This window comes from Phyllostomus hastatus, unplaced genomic scaffold, assembly GCF_019186645.2.
Source record: "Phyllostomus hastatus isolate PE091 unplaced genomic scaffold, TTU_PhHast_1.1 phas_contig_150, whole genome shotgun sequence".
Taxonomy (NCBI): domain Eukaryota; kingdom Metazoa; phylum Chordata; class Mammalia; order Chiroptera; family Phyllostomidae; genus Phyllostomus; species Phyllostomus hastatus.
Window position 1 is genome coordinate 20497416 of NW_025333611.1, and position 18122 is coordinate 20515537.

At 53.7% G+C, this 18122-nt stretch overlaps 1 protein-coding gene and 1 long non-coding RNA gene across 2 annotated transcripts in view; both read right to left on the reverse strand.

Moving 5' to 3' along the window:
• Positions 1-979: 979 nt before the first annotated feature.
• Positions 980-4252, reverse strand: LOC123811518. Its single transcript, XR_006784398.1, has 3 exons — positions 4202-4252; positions 2718-2884; positions 980-1993 (listed from the first exon to the last, which is right to left on the reverse strand). It is a non-coding gene; the product is annotated as an uncharacterized LOC123811518 (long non-coding RNA).
• A 10279-nt stretch (positions 4253-14531) lies between these two features.
• The window catches only part of ARHGEF37 (Rho guanine nucleotide exchange factor 37), a 46028-nt gene continuing 42437 nt past the window's right edge, over positions 14532-18122 (reverse strand). The window contains exon 13 of the mRNA XM_045823882.1: positions 14532-17455. Within this exon, the coding sequence (XP_045679838.1) occupies positions 17246-17455 (210 nt within the window). The 3' untranslated portion in view covers positions 14532-17245. The remainder of the gene's footprint in view (positions 17456-18122) is intronic.

Below are 18122 nucleotides of genomic sequence, written 5' to 3' on the forward strand. Positions count from 1 at the left end.
CCAGTGAATTATTCGTTCACCCATGGCCGTGTCACTTAGCAGAGTCCAGTGAGACTTAGCCCCTGGACTTTTGCTGGAACCCTTGGGAAGAGGCGCAAAGCTGGAAAGACGTGAGCCTGCAGCTGCTGCTGATCTTTGCCTGGAAAGACTTGCCTGACGATGAGGCAGCCAAAGGAGAGCAGAAGACATTAAGAGAGAGCAGGTCATGATGACACCCTCCATTTTTTAAGAAAAAGATTTTATTTTTAGAGAGAGGGGAAAGGAGGGAGAAAGAGAGGGAGAGAAACATCTATCGGCTGCCTCTTGCACATGCCCAGTATGGGGACTTGAATCCACAACCCAGGTATGTGCCCTGACCAAGAATTGAACCGGCAAACTTTTGCTTTGCAGAATGAAGCCCAATCCACCAAGCCACACCAGTCAGGGCTGATGACACCCTCTTATCCCTGGATCCAGCCAAACCTGACTCTAGATCTGAGTTTTTCAGCTGTATGAGCTAATAAACAGCCCCCCACACCTTTTTTTAATGCCAGTTTGAGGTGGGTTTTTGTCCTTTGCAACTTAAAGAGTGCTGACTACATGGGACATTTAAGTGTCTCCCCCCAGAGAGTGAGTTGTCGCTTCTCTCCCAGATGCAGTTTCCAATAAGCCACGAGCCTCAAAAAGGCCCCAGAACTGAGCAGCGGAACTCTTAGAGGTCACTTAGTCCCATCCCCTCCTTGTTTATTCGGGGAGACCTGGGGGAGCAAGGAGAGGTGAGGACTTTCCCTGAGTCATGAGCACAACAAAGCCAATGGGATATCAGCCCTCAGCTCTGTCAGTAAATACACCCCTACCAGTGGGGTGATAACAGCCAGCGGTGCAGTGACAGAGTGATGGCCCAGTCTCCTTCACAAGGACACCCACAAAGGGACAGGGGCAATGTCTCAGTTTCTCTAATTGCAATCAAACCAACAAGCCCATAAATATTGTTGTCTTTAATCATAAATGCAGTGGGAAGAAATTTTCAGGGGACAAAGATGAGCAACAAGAGGAAATGAAATGGAAATGAAATCCTCCAGTAACCTCACCACTTGCACTGGCCCTAAGATTTTGGGAGCATATTTTATGTTTGCTTGCTTTTTCTATATGGATTTATGCCAGGCAATGTGGGGATTAGTTCTGGGGAACCCGAACTATTCTTCTGAGGAAGAAATGGGGGTGAGGCTTGGAAGTAGGAGGGGGAGAGAGAGCCCCCATTCTTTGGAGCTGTGTCAGACAGGGCTCTGTGCGAGCACCAGAAACTAAGAGCGAAGGGGGTTTTTCCTGAAGCCCAGTGGGAGCCTACATAATTAATGAGAGATGGTGAGAGCAGGCCCGTGTCAGCAGGAATGAAGGGAACTCTGAGGTCCGTGAAGCAGGAAGCAGGCAAAGCCGTCACTGCCTTTAACAGGGACAGAGGCGGGGGTGCTATCAATGACCACACAGCTCCTATCGTCACAAAGAGAATGACCAACCAGGAACCATTCCCTTGTCCTTGACAGAGTCAACATCCCTGGAAAGAGCATTTTGGGTCACGTGTCTCCACTGATTCACCCACGTGAAGAGAGGAGGGAGCTGATACCTTTGACTTTAATGGGAGGAGGCCAGCAGTGGGCGGAAGGAGCCAAGAATGACCTCTGCCCCAAGACAGTTGGGGACAGGCAATTCGCCTTAATGGAACTGGGGTGCTTTTAGGAGGGGAACGGGTGCTGTACAGTCCCGAACTGAGAGCTGCCCGCTCCTGAGCCTGGAGTGAGACGACAGCACCAGGGGACCGCTGCTTCCAGAGGCGGTGTGTGTGTGAGCCAGCAGTCTCGATCCTGGGTCCCCGCTTGGCCATTACCTCGCTGCGAGGTCTCGAGTAAGATGCTGGCGCTCTCTGAGCCCCACATCCCTCCTCAGGCAAGTAACCTCTGGGCTGCCCTCCTTAGGGCCCACTCACGGGTGTGAACGAAGTTAAGGTTGTGGAAACCTAGGAAAGACAAAATAAACAAAGAATTTTTAACAGTATGTAACACAGGAAGATTTTTTCTGCTGCAATATTGGCTTTTCTGTATCTGCAAAGTTGAGAAACTAGGAAATAGGGTTTTGGTTAGGAAAAACAGCTGTTAAGGGGTGTTTCTGTGTGTGTGTGTCCATCTCTCTCTGATTCCATCTCTCTCTCCCCCCCTTCTTCTGCCCCCTGCTCTCTGTCTCTCGCCCTCCCCCCTCCTCCCCTGCCTTTTCCCAGGCTTAGCCAGGTCGGAGCTGAGGTATTCTCAGAAGTGGCAGCTCAGGGCCCTTTTAGGCCAGCTCTTTCCTCCCCTAATGGCTGTGGTTGGCAAGATCAGACCAAGTCAAGACAGCCTCTGGGTTTTTCTGGGCCTCTGGCTCCAGGCTTGGAAGGCAGGGCATTTCTGTCTTTGCAAATCTCAGGAGTGTGTGAAAAGGGGACCGCAGTGACAGATGGGGGCAGAGGACCCATTCGGCTCCTGGAGAGAGAGCGGTAGGGGGACCCTCCAGCACTTGGTGGCTGGTGGCTTCCAGCCAAGGCAGGCAGCCCTGATGTCCTCCGCTCAGCCCTGCTTCCTGCCCATCCGGCCCCTGCCAGCTCTCCTGCTGCTGCAGCCTCCGGGGTCCAGACAAATCCTGACAACCCCAACCGCCTCCTCGCCACTCACTCTGTAACCTTGGGAAAGTCATTAACCTCCTCTCACCTCAATTTCTTTTGTCCTGGAACGGAGGTGATAAGAAGCGACTTGTGGGAAGAGGGTGAACAATAGTGTAGCTGAGAGGGGCAGTCAGCCCCCTGCGGCCTGCCCGCCAGATCCAGGGCGCCGCCTGTTTCCACGTGACCGGCAAGCTAAGAAAGGAGTTTGTATTTCTAAATGGTTCGAAGGAAAGAAATCAAAAGAAAAGTAACATCTCATGCCACGGAAGATGACAGGAAGTTCACATTTCATTGTCTCTGAATAAAGTTTTATTGGCACACAGTCGCATCCATTTGTTGATGTGTTGTCTACAAGCGCTTTTCCACCCCAGCGACAGAACTGAGTAGTTGGGACAGAGGCTCTGTGTCTGAAACCCTCCTGGCCTTGGCAGAAAAGGTTTGCCTGCCCTTGGCACGGGTTGGAGAGTGCAGACTCCCTGGGTCCCAATCTCTGCTCTGTCACTACTTTTGTGACTGTGGGAAGGTCGCTCAATCTACATGTGCCTCAATGTCTTTGTCTGTAAAATGGGAATAGTAATTGTTATTATGGGTTGTTTTGGATATTAAATGAGTTAATATCTGTAGAGTCCCAGGCCCAATGTCTGTACACAGTATTATGTAAATGAAAATGAGATCATACGTGTGAAGAACTAAACTTGTATTGTGTGTTTTGGATTTGGTTGAAGCAAGATCAGGCAGAATGGTGGCTTTGTCCCTGCTCCTTTCCTGTTACTGTCTGGAACAACTTTTTTCTTTGTTCAGACACTTGAATGAAGACCTCCCATGTAGGGTGGTGGAATGTACCAAGGGTGCGTGAGTTGGGGGGAGTCCCTGGGGAAAGACAAAATGAGATGCCCAGAAGCTCTGTCAGGGACAAATGCACTGAGAATGCAAGCGGTGATTTGGAGACATAAGCCTAAGTGCAGCCAGCCCTCAGGAGCCATTGGTAAGTGCCAGTACCTCCTGTCTTCTAAACATTCTCCATTTTGCAGAACTGGCCAACTCTTTCCTGGCAAAAGCATGCCGAGAACAAGTCCTTCTGCAGGTCACGAATTCTACTTTAGCCCTGGCTGGTGTGGCTCAGTGGGTTGAGCACTGGCCTGCAAACCAGAAGGTCACTGGTTCCATGCCTATTCAGGGCACAGGCCTGGGTTGCGAGCCAGGTCCCCAGCTGGGAGCCTGTGAGAGGCAACCGGCCAATGTTTCTCTCCCTCTTTCTCCCTCCCTTCCCCTCTGTCTAAAAACAAATAAATAAAAATCTTTAAAATTTTTTTTATCAGCTGCTACAGAAACATTAACCTGATCTCTGGGGGCAAAGTTTACCCTGTTGGGCAGTTCCTGGGATCACCTGGCCTAGGGAGATCCCGCACTGCCCAATGGTTCTGAGACTGCCTGGTCCATTGCAAGGACTCACAGCCCCCTGCCATGTATCTGCAGCCTAATTTCCCAACCTTATCTTCCATTGCTCCCCTTTACACATGCAAGACTCACCCAAAGAAGAGCACAGTTCAGCCTTTTCAAAACCACATGCTGTATTAGTTGTTTTCTCACTGCAAGGGGCATAATGCCAGCTCCGACCAGGCTGACCAAGAATGGAAAGTTTATCGGCTCATGTGACTGAGATGCACAGGGTTGTCTGGCATCAGGCCCAGCTGGATCCAGCAGCACAGGGTCCCTCTGGCTCCACCTCTTGGTTCTGTGTTAGCTTCATTCTCAGACCAACTTTCTTCTCAGAAGTTGCAAAATAGTTGCTACAAGCTCCAGACTCAAATCCTGCTGCTGAACAACCTAAGGAGAAATAGAATCTCTCTCTCCAGGAGTTTGAGCCCAAGGCCCATGAAGTGACTCTCATAGGAAAGACAGAGTTTCTGTGAGAACAACCGTTATTCCCATTTTACAGAAGAAAAAACTGATGCACATCCAGATTAAGTGACCTTCCCAAAGTTACAAAGTTAGTGACATAAAAGAGATCTGTCCACCCCAAGTAAAGCCCTGTGGCAAGAGGTATTAAACATAGTGACTGAGCAGACCTAAGTCACATACCCCAGGCCGCAGGAGTAGAAACCTCCTAAGAGCTGAGGATACCATGAGGGTCAGTGTCGCTTACACCCCAGGGCTTGAAAGTAGGAAAGAGTGAATCCCTAAGGGACAGTGTACATTCTGTCATCAGGAACAGGAGAAACAGGTGATGGGCAGGCAACAGCACGTGTCCATCACCACACATGTGGTGCCCATCCTCCCAGCAACCCCGTGGACTGGTAATGAGGGAAATACAGCCAGGAAGGGCACCTCTGGGTGATGGAGGGAAAGTCCTGCATTTCTTTGGGACACCTTACCAGCTATGGGAGAAGACTAAAAGGAAGGGCAAGGGAGCCATGGGGAGGATTTTGAACTTTGGAAGTTGGCCTCACTGCAAGTATTGTGTCTAATGAAAAGAGAGGTGCCTCAGGAGCCAGAGCCCAGAGTCTGGGCGGGAGACCCAGGGAGCAGGAGAGGAACTGTGCACAGACACTACCCAACACCTTTTGTTTCCTTCCTTCCTTCTTGAAGAGCCCTGTGCTGTTCGGGTGTGCAGAATCATGATTGGTCCAAGCCCATCATGATGTTCTCACCTCCCTTACCAATGATTGGACCAGGTATGAACATGTGATGAGATTCTGACCAATGATATGTAGAGGGCTTTTCAGAAGCATTTTCTTCACTGATAAACACACAAGAAGAAACCAAACTCCTGTGCTGGACATTGGCACATCTGAACGTGGAGCAGCTATCTCATAACCATGAGGAGAGCCAACCTGAGGGCCGGCTGGAACCAGAAGAAGGCAGAACAGAAAAATGGAAAGGACCTGAGCCCTTGACTATGACATTGAGCCTCTGAATTAACCACCCTAGAGCCATCTTACTTTGGGACTTCTTAGTGTAATAAATTGACCTTATTGTGTAGGTCCATCCCACTGGTGTCCCCCCTTCCCGGGGGGCCACAGCACACGAAGTGACTCAGATAGGCCTTGCCTATGGAGAGAGTCTCTAGAGAGAGAGGGCTGAAATCTTCAACACCAGCTCTTGATGCCCTGGGCAACCACATTGTCTTCCTGGGCAGTGCAGAGTGGTGGACAGAGGACGGGCTTCAAAGGGTGCTAGATCCGCACCCTTGGACTCATGAATGCACCTCTCTGGGCCTCGGTGTTCTCATCTGTGAAATGGAAGAATAACCTGCGCTTCATTGAGTGTGAAGGTTGAGACCATGCATGGGGGTCTGACATACAATTATAACGGCTGTTTGTGGGAGGACCACTCTTACCTGTGCGTCCTCGGACCAAGGTCTCAGTGCTGTCAGAACAATGATTTATACAGTCGTTTTATCAGGATCCACTCAAAATCTTTTGAAAAGTCCAGATTTCTGGACTCCATTCACGGAGCTCAGGATCCAGCAGATCTGAGACAGGGTCTGTGGATCAGGACTCTCTCGGTTGCCAGTGGCGGAAACCCAGCTCAAACTGGCTGAAGAATAACGAAGCAAAGCATTGGCTCCTGTGTCTGAATGGCCCAGAGGGGATAAACTTCAGACAGGCCGGGTCCAGGTGTTCATGTCAGCTGGTGTGTCTGTCTGTCTGTCTGTCTGTCTCTCATCCCTGGTCATGGTTTGCCTCGGGGCTGGCTTCATTCTTAGCCAACAGTTTCAAGCTGACAGCTACCAGCCCGTGGCCTCTGAAAAAGAGAGCTTCTCTGCCAAGACCCTGGGGCTGCCACTCCAGCCAAGCTTTGACCCTGGACCTGGCTGAATACTTCGGCTGTGATCGGCCCCGACTGGGGAACATGCTCAACCCTGGAGACCGAGGGAATGGGGTCTCCAGCCAGACCACATGGGCTGTGGGGGGTGGGGGGGCAGGGAGGGCTCCTCAAGGGAACCCAGAGGGTATCCTCGAGGGAAGTGGAAGGGGGTGCTGAGCAGGCAAACTTGCTACAGGGCTCAGAATCCATGTTTCTTACCGAGTCACCCAGTTGATTCTGATGCAGAGACAAATTTGGGAAAGACTTCAGATTAGAACATGGTTTGAGGATTTATTAGAGCCACAGAATCCCTTTCTTCCTAGGAAATCTTAAACAGGAGAAAACAAACAAAACAGATCCAAAACTGGCCCCACGCTAGTAGAAGGAGGGGCGTGGGGGGCTTCCATCATCCCCGAAGCATCCCTGAAGGTCCCCAGGGGCTCCCCGGAGTGCGCTGATCTCATCGCCCTCGGAGGCCCCCCTTGCTCTGATTCTCCAACCCTGCATTTGGTGCAACAGGCAGGGCAGGGTCGAGGAGCGTCCCAAAGAGCTCACCTAATTCTGCCTCCCCTCCAACCCACACCCCTGCCTTAGAAGCCCGGGCTAGAGGAGTAAATAGGGACAGGAGGGGCCCATGGCTGACGTAGAGGGAGCATCAGACAAGCCACATCCAGATGCTTCTGGCTGTGAAAGCCCATCCTGGCCCAAGGCCAGAGCGGGGCTCTGCAGAGCGCCGGGCCCTGGGGCCGCGTGGGCGTTGATGACCGGCCTGTCTGCCAGTGACGAGGGCATGTCAGCAGCGCCCGCATCTGTTGCAGCGGAGGGAGATGCTGCAGGGACGCACTGGCTGGGGCGGGGACGTGCCAGAGGATGAAGTCAATTTCACACTTTATTAGTCAGTCCCGGGCCAGCCAAGGCCGTCCTGGAACTGGGCTGAGGCCCGGCTCTCCCTCCTCCCGGTACCAGCGAGAAAGGCCTCTATCCCCTGAAATTCTTCTCATCAAAGAAGCAATATTTTTTTTTCCTGTTCAGAATTACACAGCATTCAAACAAGGAATTGGGATCCCTTCCGTTCTGCAGGAGACTGCTGCAGCTGCGTGCTCGGCACGGCTGAGAGCTGACAGACCTGATGTGTGTGCTCCAGCTACAACACAGGGCAGCCAGTTAAATTCGAATCAGATCAACCATTGGTAATTTTTCAATATAAGCATGATGCTTCATTTGGGACATACTAAAGAGTGCTTGAATGTAGCGCTGAATAAGAAGGATAAAATCCCTGCCTTCGAGACACTTACTTTCTGATGGGGGAGTCGGACAACAAGCAAACTCGACAACAGGAGGGATGGAGACTGGCTATAAGGACAGCAAGACATGGTGACGCAATGGTGAATGACAGGGATCAGGGCATGTGGGGGGGGGGGCGGTGGAGGCTTCCAAGACAGGGTGGTCAACGCAGGCATCCCCTAGAAGCTGACCTGCATGGCAAGAAGCCAGCCTCGGGTGGACCTCGGGGAAGAGCACCCCAGGGACGGCAAGAACCAGTGCGAAGTCCCCGAGTCAGGAAGGAGCTGGGAGTCACTGAGGAACAGAAGGCAAACCTGCAGAGGGGGGCGGGGCCTTTTAGGTTAGAGTGAAGAGCGTGGGCTTTGCTCAGTTTTCAGCAGAGGTGTGATGCCCTACTTTTTCAGAGTCTCTCTGCTCTATGGAGAGTGGACGGAGGGTAAAGGACTCAGGTGGGACTGAGAGATCATCAGGAGGGCCCTGCAGGGGTCCAGGTGAGAGACGCTGCACTTCAATTACCTGGAGGGGAGATGCAGGAGGCCAGACACACAGGAACCAATTTGGGGAAGGTTTGGGGGGCCTCACCGAAGGATTGCATGTGAAGGGCTGAAAGGAAGAGAGGAACTGGGGTGAATCCCAGGCATTGGGCATGAACGGCTGAATGGACCAGGGTGCCGTTTGCTGAGGGGCAGACTGCGGGAAAAGTGGCTTTGGGGTGGGGTCACAGGTTAGGTGTTTGTTGGCGCCGTACCTGGGGGAGGAAGCAACAAATTGCACGTCATTGTCACAGCACAGACTACAGAAAGCAAATTCAGTTTTGGGCTGCATCTCCCAGTGAGATGCAGACGCATGAAGCTGAGGGGAGGGCTGCCCCTTGGGATCTCTGGCCTGGGAGGCGGCCAGGGGCATTGCTGTGAATGGGAAGGGGATGCACGCTGAAATTTTCCCAAAAGTTTGTGTGTGCCTCATTGTGATTACTTTTTATTTTACAATTGCTGTTCTGACTTATGGCTTTTCTTTTCTTTCTTTCTTTTTTTTTTTATGGTGAGGGAAGAGGGATGAAAAAGACTGTGATAAAAAAAGATTTAGAAATTTAGGGGACATAAGTGGGGGAAGGTAGACCCACACACACTGCTTATCAGGAAGCAGGGCAAGGTGGCCGGCTGCAGTCCCCAGAGAGTATCTGAGGACACGGTCCCAGCGGCGACCTTGGGCTTCTTATGACATCCCCTTGTTTTCAGTGTTGAAAGGAGAACCCAGTGCAGGGCTGTGTTTCGGAGTCTGGGGTGGTGAAGGGTGCAGGAGCGCACAGACACGGGAGGCAGGGCTGAAGACCCTGGAGTGTTCACCCACCGGGGCAGAGAGGGCTCGGGGGCAGGGCCACTCCTGGTGAAGTTGGGAAGGAGTGGCACTGGCTGTGGGACCCCGGTCAGCCCTTCACTGAGCACTCACACGTCCCAGATGCCGTGCCAGACGCTGTGGTGCCCCACCCCATTTCAGCACCCAGCAACCCTGGAGGCAGGGCCACTCCTGGTTCACCCACGGAAAGGAAAGTGAGGTTTTAAAGAGATGCAGTGACTCATTCAACGAGGTCTCATGACGAGGTAAGTGTGGAGTCAGGATTCGAACTCAGGCACTTTGCAATGTGAGGTCCAGGCACCTGCCCACCCCAGCCTCTGCCCATGACCTTCTCCCAGGTCTAGCCCCCCTTGCTCCCTAGGTTCAGTCTTGTCCTCAAATGGGAGGATTTTAGTTACCCCTGCCCCTCCCCTCTCCCCAAGGACTCAGTACAAAGTCCTTTGCGCTAAAAGCTGGACCCTAATCCCGTCTCCTGCCCTGATCCCCATATCTTCAGAGGGCCTGACCCTACAGACTCTGGGACCTGGTGCTCGAACCTCAGCCCCAAGACTGGGGCCCTCCCGCCCACGCTGCAACCTGGTCTTGATCTCTGTCCTGCCTGGACACTAAGAGATAGTTGTCACTGAGCTCCCCCTTGGGGCTCCGACTGCCTACTGGGTACCTGCGGGCTCCCCGGCCCCTGGGGAGTGTGCCCGGGACCGCCATGCCTCCCAACCTCACGACTCCTGCAGCGGACTGGTGGTGGCATGTGTCCCCAGCCCCAGCTCTGCCCCAGGGGAGAGACTAGGACCTCTGTCTCAACTGCGACACCAGCTCATCCTGGGAAATGCCTACAGAACGACACAGTGGCTGGCTGATGGGCAGATTTGGGTTTGTTTTTCAGCTCGCAGCTCTTGAGAGCCTTCCATGTGTTAGGCACTGGCTGAGTCCTATAAAGTAGATTGCCTCCTGCAATGCTCCAGCAGCCCCCTGAGTAGTGACTAGAACCACACGAGTGCTGTCTGCACCCTGGTCTCTCCCCAGGCCAGGCGCTCTCCGGATGTGCCCAGGAGCCCAGAGACCCCAGATTCGAGACTTCCCTGGCCAGTGCCCCCTTCCTACTTCCTGTCTCCTTTACCTGGGGCTCACTGCTCACCATGTCCAAGCCAGCGCCAGACATAGATGCTGCTGAGACACCCTGGCAGAAGGAGGTGGCCCTCTCCCTCTGCCCATAGCCTGGCTCCGCTCCCACACAGCAGCCCTGGACCTCCTCTGTGTCTGTCGCTCTGGGACCTACAGCAATAGCCTCAGCTGGCCAAGACCGGGGGCAGTCAGCCAACTCTCTCAGTCACTGGACCTGGAGTGTGACCCGCTGTGCGCAGCTCAAGACACTTCCAAGAGTCCTAGGTGGAGAAAGTAGGTAGTCCCCTCACCCAGGGAAGGTGCAGCAGACCTGGTGATAGTCCAAATCCAGCCTGAGGGTTGGGCAGCCTGAGGCACAGAGGTACCTGGGCGCCCCTTAGTTCCACTCCCCAGTCCCATCCTGTACCCCCAGCTGCTGAACAGCATGCCAGTCACTGGCCAGTCAGAAAGAGAACCACTCTATCGATTCCCAGTCAGGGCACATGTCTGGGTTGCGGGCCAGGTCCCCAGTGTGGGGCACGCAAGAGGCAACCACACATGGATGTTTCTCTCCCTCCCTTCTCCTCTCTAAATATGAATAAATAACATCTTAAAAAAAAAAGAAAGAAAGAGAACCTCTCTATTCATTGTGAACAGAAGGAATTTAAAATAGGGAGGAGGTTATGCAGGTGAATGAAGATCTGAGCCTCAGAGATTAACAGCAAAAAGACATTCCAGTTCTCAGGCCGGAGGGACAAAAACAGGAAGCATAGCCAGACCTGCCCAACAGGACCTGAGGCCTTGAGGAAGTGGTCATCCCCTGGGAACTAGAACCACATGGGAGACCAGCCACAGGCTGGGATGCTGCCTGAAGCAGAGAGAGGGAGAAATACCTTGGTTTCTCCCCACCTCCTGCCTGTCAGTGCTTCCCATTGGCCAAACCCACCAGGAAACCAGAGGGCAAAGGAGCCTGGGAACTGTAGTCCCCTGAAGTATAGGGCAGAGCAGAGCAGGGCAGAGAATGATTGTGAGAGCAAACAAGCAAATATCCAATCTCTAGAGGCGTGAGATGCTCTGAAGGGTTGGCTGCTCCTCCTACATCCATGCTAGTCCAAACCTTCCTGGGACTGGGGCTCCTGGCTGTCCCAAACCTGCAGCCACTGTTTATAGTTCTTTCCACTCCCAGGACCCAAGGATGCCCAAACATCTGATGACAGGTAGATGGGCCCGAGGCAGGGAACACAGGACCACCCTGGATGTCCTGGGTATGTGGGGGCTGCCTGCAACCTCAGCAGAAACTGAACAGCAGCTACTGAGGCTCATGGGCCCAGCCATGAAGCCCATGACATACCTGGTCCCCTCATTCTCTTCACTCCCCTGCGAGGAACCTGGGCCCCAAAGCTGCTGGGTCCCTTCAGAACACCCCAAGAGGATGCTCCTGGCTGCCAGCGTCCCAGCAGTTTCAGTGTGCCTGATTACTGCCTGCGCACTGGCCCGACGTCTCTGCAGTGGTGCGGAGGGCAGCGGTAAGCCCTACGGCTGGAGAGGGGCAGGAGAATGCGGGCTGCTCGCACCCATGAGCATTGCCGTGGGTGGGACGCCTGCCCACCCTGACCCCGCTGGCTGGCTGGACTAGTGAAGGTCAAAGGGGCAAGTCTCAGGAGTGTCTCCGGAGTGTGACAGCCAAGTCCGGCACTTCATCTGCACAGGCGAAAGGCCAGGCCTTGTCACCATCCCGGAGAAAGAGCCTGCAGACCTCTCTCCAGATGTCACACCATCGCTTCTGAAGTCCCCATGACAATGATAGCTGCGTTTCTGGAGCACGAATGAGCCAGATGCTGGGCTAAGTGATTCTATAGCAGTATCTCATTTAATCCTCAAAAGACTCTTGTAGTTAGGTACTGCAGGGATCCTCACGGGGGAGTCAGCAAATGTGGGGCACAACCTCACGAAACCTTGAGGCAGCTGCGAGTGACGGTGGCGTGAAAGGAAACGGTGTTCCCCGGAGGTCTCACGAAGGGAAACGAGTGCCCGATGAGTACAGGGGAGACACAGGAAGGTGTTTCACAGGAAATGTCAGGATGCGGAACTAACTCTTCAGACGAGACCCTCCACCCAGGACAGTGAGTCCACACTCAGGCACAAGAGACAAAGAGGGGGACTGCTGTGGCCACACAGGAGACTTCACACCAACAGAGTCAAACAAACGGAACCCTGGTTCCTGGCTTCTCTTGAAAAGTCGGTCTACCTGGCACCACCGGGCCCTCCTTCTGACGTGGCAAATAGGTTGGAGCCAAGAAGCTGTTCTTTTAGACCAGGGGTGTCAAATTCATTTTCACCAGGGGCCACATCAGCCTCGAAGTCGCCTTCAAGGGGCCGAATGTAATTTTAGGACTGTGTAAATGTAACTGCTCCTTAACAGTTAAGTGAGAGCTCAGTGCTGCCACTGGGTAGAAACAAGGTGACAGGCTGGATATAACAAGGTGGAGGGCCTGATTCAGCCCGACGGCCTTGTGTTTGCCACCTGTATTTTAGACTGAGCATATACGATGGGGTCCAACACAGTCCCCACCACTCCCTAATGTCTTTCACCTGGTCCTTCCCCTGATTTGCACCACTTGTCAGGCACCTGCCGGCATTCCAGAATGACTCCAGGGGCGCCTCTGGGGCCTCCCCACAGTTGAATTGTAGAGCGTTGCTGCCCCCTGGTGGTCACAGCTCACATGTTCCCTCATTGCACAGCCGTGATGCTCCTGCTGCTGATTGTGGCATTTACTCCTCTCACCCACCCTGGGAGAACAGGAATTGTACCCATTTTACAGATGAGAAAGCAGAAAGGGCACGTTCAGAAATTACCAATAAGCAAATAGGTGATTCCAGGGGGAACACTTTGTAAGTATATGATTGCCTAACCATTATGCTCTACACAAAAATAATATTAAATGCAAAGTATAATTGAAAAAATATAAAGAAAGAAAAAGAAAAGCAAGTAGGTGAGCAAGGTTAAATGAATGGCTTGTTCAGGATCCTAGCTCCTCATGATGATGCCAGAAGCAGAAACCGGCTCTCGCCTTACCCCAGTCCTGGGAGGGCGTTCAGTCTGCCCCCGGCTGCCAGGCCCAGCTACGGCTCTGCCACAATGCAAGCCGAGGAGTCAGGGGCTCCTCAAGATAAGCCAGAACTCTACAATGAGTGCTTCTGGCACCGAGTGGGGAGGACGGGGAGACTGGGGGACCTCATCAAGCTTCTTCACATGCAGAAAAGTGCACTTGTTACTTGTTTGTGGTCAATTGGGCCTTGAGCTCAGCTTTTCCCAAGTTCTGGGCACTTTTCCTGGCACTACGCTCCTCCCCAGGCCTGAGGAGGCCTCTTTTCCCTTTTGCTTTCCCCAGTCCTACCTGGCCCACGTGGCCCAGCACCTGCCCCACCTCCTCTAACAAGCCCTGTGACCTCCTCAGCCCCCTCAGACCTCCCTCCTGTCTCCTGTCCTGGGGAGCCAGGTGACTGCCTCACTCTTGTAGGTCTTGCCTCTCCGGCTGTCTGGGAGATTCCTCAGAGGTAGGGCTGCCGTGGCCCCATCCTCTCGGGGACATTTATGAGCAATATGTATAGAACATCTATCACTTAAGGCATGTGACATGTGTAGGATGATTCCAGGATGAACCAGAGCTTGCATCCTAAAATACAACCCTGGGCCTGTCCCTCCTCTACCCCAAACCCTTCAGTGCCCCCACCCCCTCCCATGGCTCTCAGAATAAAAACCAAAGCTCCTTACCATGCTGCCCTCTAAGCCATCTCTCACTGCACCCACCAGCCCTGCACACACCCTGTGCTCTAGCTCTACCGCATTTCAGGTTCCTGACAGACCGTGCTAGCTCTTACCTCTAGGCCTCGGCACATACCTGCCTCCCACCTGCATTCAACCCTAGTTACCCATCAGTCCTCCGCTTGGGTATCACCTCCCTCAGGAAGCCTTCCTGAGCTGCCAAGTCTGAGTCAGGGCCGGACCCTCGCCTGGGCTCTGGTGGCACTGGTTCATTCCCTCCCCTGGCACTTACACGGCATGCAACTGACTGTTGACTTGTCTGTCTCTCTCTCCAGCTGTGGGTTCTGGGAGGGCAGGGCCCGCATCTGTCTGACTTCCAGCTGCATCCCCAGCTGTTGAACCCAAAGGTATGCTGTAGCCACTCCTTAAACGAACACATGAATGAATGTGTTCATTTTTATGTGTAGCAAGTGCCCCGTGACCAAATGGGGCGCTGGGGCACCTGACTACCTGATGGTGAGAGTCGCACAAATTCCAGAGACATTTTCATCTTCGTAGTCCTTTATTCCCAGGAGTTATTCACCAAGTTGGAGCTCATCACATCAACCAAGAATCCACTCATCTCTCCTCTGATATTGTAATCCTGTCTTCCTGTCCCAAACTGGGCTGGGGCCCAAAAGGTTCAAGAGGCCTCACTCCGCTGCAGGGAGCAAGGGACAAAGGGACACCTCTGTGAGTCAGTCTTCCACTCCGAGAAGTCCTGTCAGTTCATAGGCAGATGCCTTAGCAAGTTCAAGAGTGAGATAAACAAGACACAGTGCAACGGTTCTAGGCATTTGGGGGGAAAGGGCACATTACAGAGTCCCCTGGAGAAAATTCAGGCCGTTCTCCCTCTTCTCAGAGTGCATTTTCCCACCCTTCAGTGAGGCTTTCAGTCTCTTCCCTGGCCCACGAGAAACCACACCACGTGCTGCTGAACACGTTGTATTTTCCCTCCATTAGACCAATTTGGTTCTGAGTGTATTTCAGTTTCCTCCCTTGTGCCTACAAGAACATCCGGTTTTGTTCAGGTCCCTTTTAATGGCACTTAATAAATATACATTCTGTGTCCTGACCAGACTGTCCTGAGCAGGTTGTCCTGCTTCAGACCACCTCTGAAGCTGCCTCTTCGAAACATCCGAGCTAGTGCAAAGCTCAGGGGGAGCGTCGTAGCTCACAGCTGGCGCCCATTTCCGACCCTAGGCTTCTGGTCCACTGCTGTGTGTCTAGGGCAGAGGGCCCCAGCCCTGGCCACACGCTAAGCATGTGGAGCACTTTCTGAGTCCTGGGGGCCCAGGCCACTCCCCAGACCAATTACATCAGCATCTCCAGTGGGGTCCTGGTGGCAGCCATACCTGAAAGCTGCCCCCGTGACTGCAGTGAGCAGGCACTCTGAGAAACCCTGAGCCGGGGTTCTAGCGCCCAGTGGGCTCTCAGTCTGTATTGTGGAACCACATATGGGTTTCTTATTTTATTATCTGCTTTCCTATGCTTCCTATTTGTATCGGCAATCTGAGAAGGAAAGAGAAAGGAACATGAGTCAAGAGCATCTTGTAAAGTGAATTTGGGGCTGGGAAAGGGCTTGTGGAGTTGTTTCCTTGGCGCTGTGCAACCTCCACGCTTTCACAAGCCCTGAGGAGGTGAGTTACACACCTTCTGACACAGACGCGTGTGTACGTTCTTAAGAGCCCCCTAAAAGCCAGAGCTGACAACTATAGGCACTACAGGTACGATAACTCAGAGCTTAGTCTCAACTGACACCTGTTTATACACACATTCTAACCTGGGTTGGCCCCAAGTGTTGTCATTTGTGTTAAAGATCATGCTGGGTCTCTTCGTTCTCCTGTGAGTCTTGTAATTATCTGAGCTCAAAGCAACATCCTAGAGATGATTCGACAGTGGCTGCACCCAAAATTGCCCCTGTGGGTCAGTATTTTATGGGGGGGTTTCCATCTCCAGGTTCTAGAGAGGGATGACAGGGTCAAGGGTTTGGCTACCTAGAGAGTAGCATTGAGAAGGAGCCTGCAGTAGATCCTAGGGCGACGGGAAAAGATGCCACACTGACGAACGACATTGGGCCCGGGAACGGGAAGGGGCAGCGTTAACGCTGATGCTGGGGCCAGCCTGAGCGCGCTTCCAGCACAGCCTGCTGCCAAGGCCAATGTGCATTTATATACACCTTACACTTTGCCAGGAGCTTCCGCCTCCTTAGCCTCATGTCATTCGTGCCACAACCCTGTGAGTCAGGTCTGTGTGGATGGGAAGAAGGAGGCTGTGTCCTGTGTCTCGGGTCCCACAGACAACTGACACCATAGCCACTGTTGCCCCCAGGCCCTCGGTGGCCTCCTGAGACCACCTGGGGTTCCCCCAGCTCCCCTTCTTCCGGAAACAGGAAGCCAAGCCCTTACCTAACCTCCCCACCCACCAGGCCTGTGCTCACCTGCTTCACAGTGTCCTTTCTGATTTGCATGCCCCTCCGGCCCCTGGCTCAGAGAACATAGCAACAGTGTACAGCCACCTGGCAACAGCCTCACACCCCCACCTAACACACCCTCAAAATCTCCTCTTCCCTGGAATAGGTTGCATTTACCTACACACATTCCAGAACTGTGGTTTGGCCCACTCCCAGGCCCAGGCAAGTTTCCTGGGAACCTCTCCCCTGTCCTAACAAGCTCCACTCCTCGACTAGAACGGGTTCTCGGGGGTTCACTGCCCAGCATAGCTCAGCGCCCAGCATAGCTCAGCGCCCAGCACGGAGAACTGAAGGACGACTGGCCGGCTACGGTGCCTTCTGACACCGCATGTAGGAAGTCCACTGTTAGGCCAGGCAATCTGGGCTTCTCCAGCGCCCCTCCCTGCACCCACAGAGCACGCAGGTAACATCCGGTGACCTTCTCTGTGGGCAGGCCCAGACAGGGGCACAGGTAGGCCTGGCTGTGAGCTCCAGCAAATCCAGAACGACTTGACCTGCCAGTCAGGGGGCTGTGACTCCAGCTTAGAAGCACCCCTTTGTGAAGACACCATAGGCCGTGCGGGGTGGAGCCTTTCGAGCCCACCCACACCAGCATTCTGCAAGGCACACCCACCTCTTCCGCTGCCTGCTGAGAGCCCTTCGCCCTGCCCCACTGTGGCCTGACTCCCCCCGCCTCCACCCTGCTTCCCTCTGCCTCTCTTCTGTCCCAGGGCTCGCAGCCTCTGATCCTCCACCTCCCTTGACCCTAGGAGGGCAGGTTCCAGCCCCAGGGTGCAGGGCTCAGGGCCCCGGCCAGGAAGCTGGAAGGCACGTATCCCTGCTGTCCGTCTGCCTCCACGAGGCTCCATTCCGGGTTCCCCTCCTTGTCCTGGGCCTCCAGGACAGTCACCGGCTGGCCTGCCTGCAGACTCACTTCATGGCTGCTTCTGGCCACAAAGGGGTACGCTGCGACCACCTGAAACACACGGGTGACACAGCAGTGAGCCAGGGCCGGGAGACAGACAGACCCAGCCCAGAGAGGCTGTGGACCGGGATCCCTCCCCGCAGTCAGTCCCTGTGGCTGGACAGCCGTCACCTCCCCGCACACCCTTTCTGCGAACAGCCTCTTCCTCCACGAGCACCCACGGAGGTGTGGTGGGCTCTGCTCTAGTGCTCTGCCACTTTTGATGATCACTGTTCTATGGTTCCATTTGCCCCATTTTTCAGATATGGAGATTGAGGCTTGGAGAAGTTAAGGAACTTATTCATCACACAGGTTGTTTTGAATGTGTTCACAGGGTTGTGCAACCATCACTACTGACTAATTCCAGAACATCTTCACCCCTAGAAAACCCGCACCAGCTGGCCATCACTCCCAGCCCTCCTGCCCCCGGCCCCTGCCAACCACTGACCTTCCTGTGTCTGTGCATTTGCCTATTCAGAGCATTTCATGTAAATAGGATCATAGGAGACTCGGTCTGCTGTCTCTAACTGCATGTGGTGGCGTGCACCAGCGCTTCCTCTCTGCAGTCCCCATCCCTGGCCAGCACACTGGGATGGCCACCAATCAAGGCCCCAGCCTCGCAGGGTAGTGCCCTCTCGCCTCCCAATCAGAGAAAACTCAAACCCCACTCCAGGTGGCT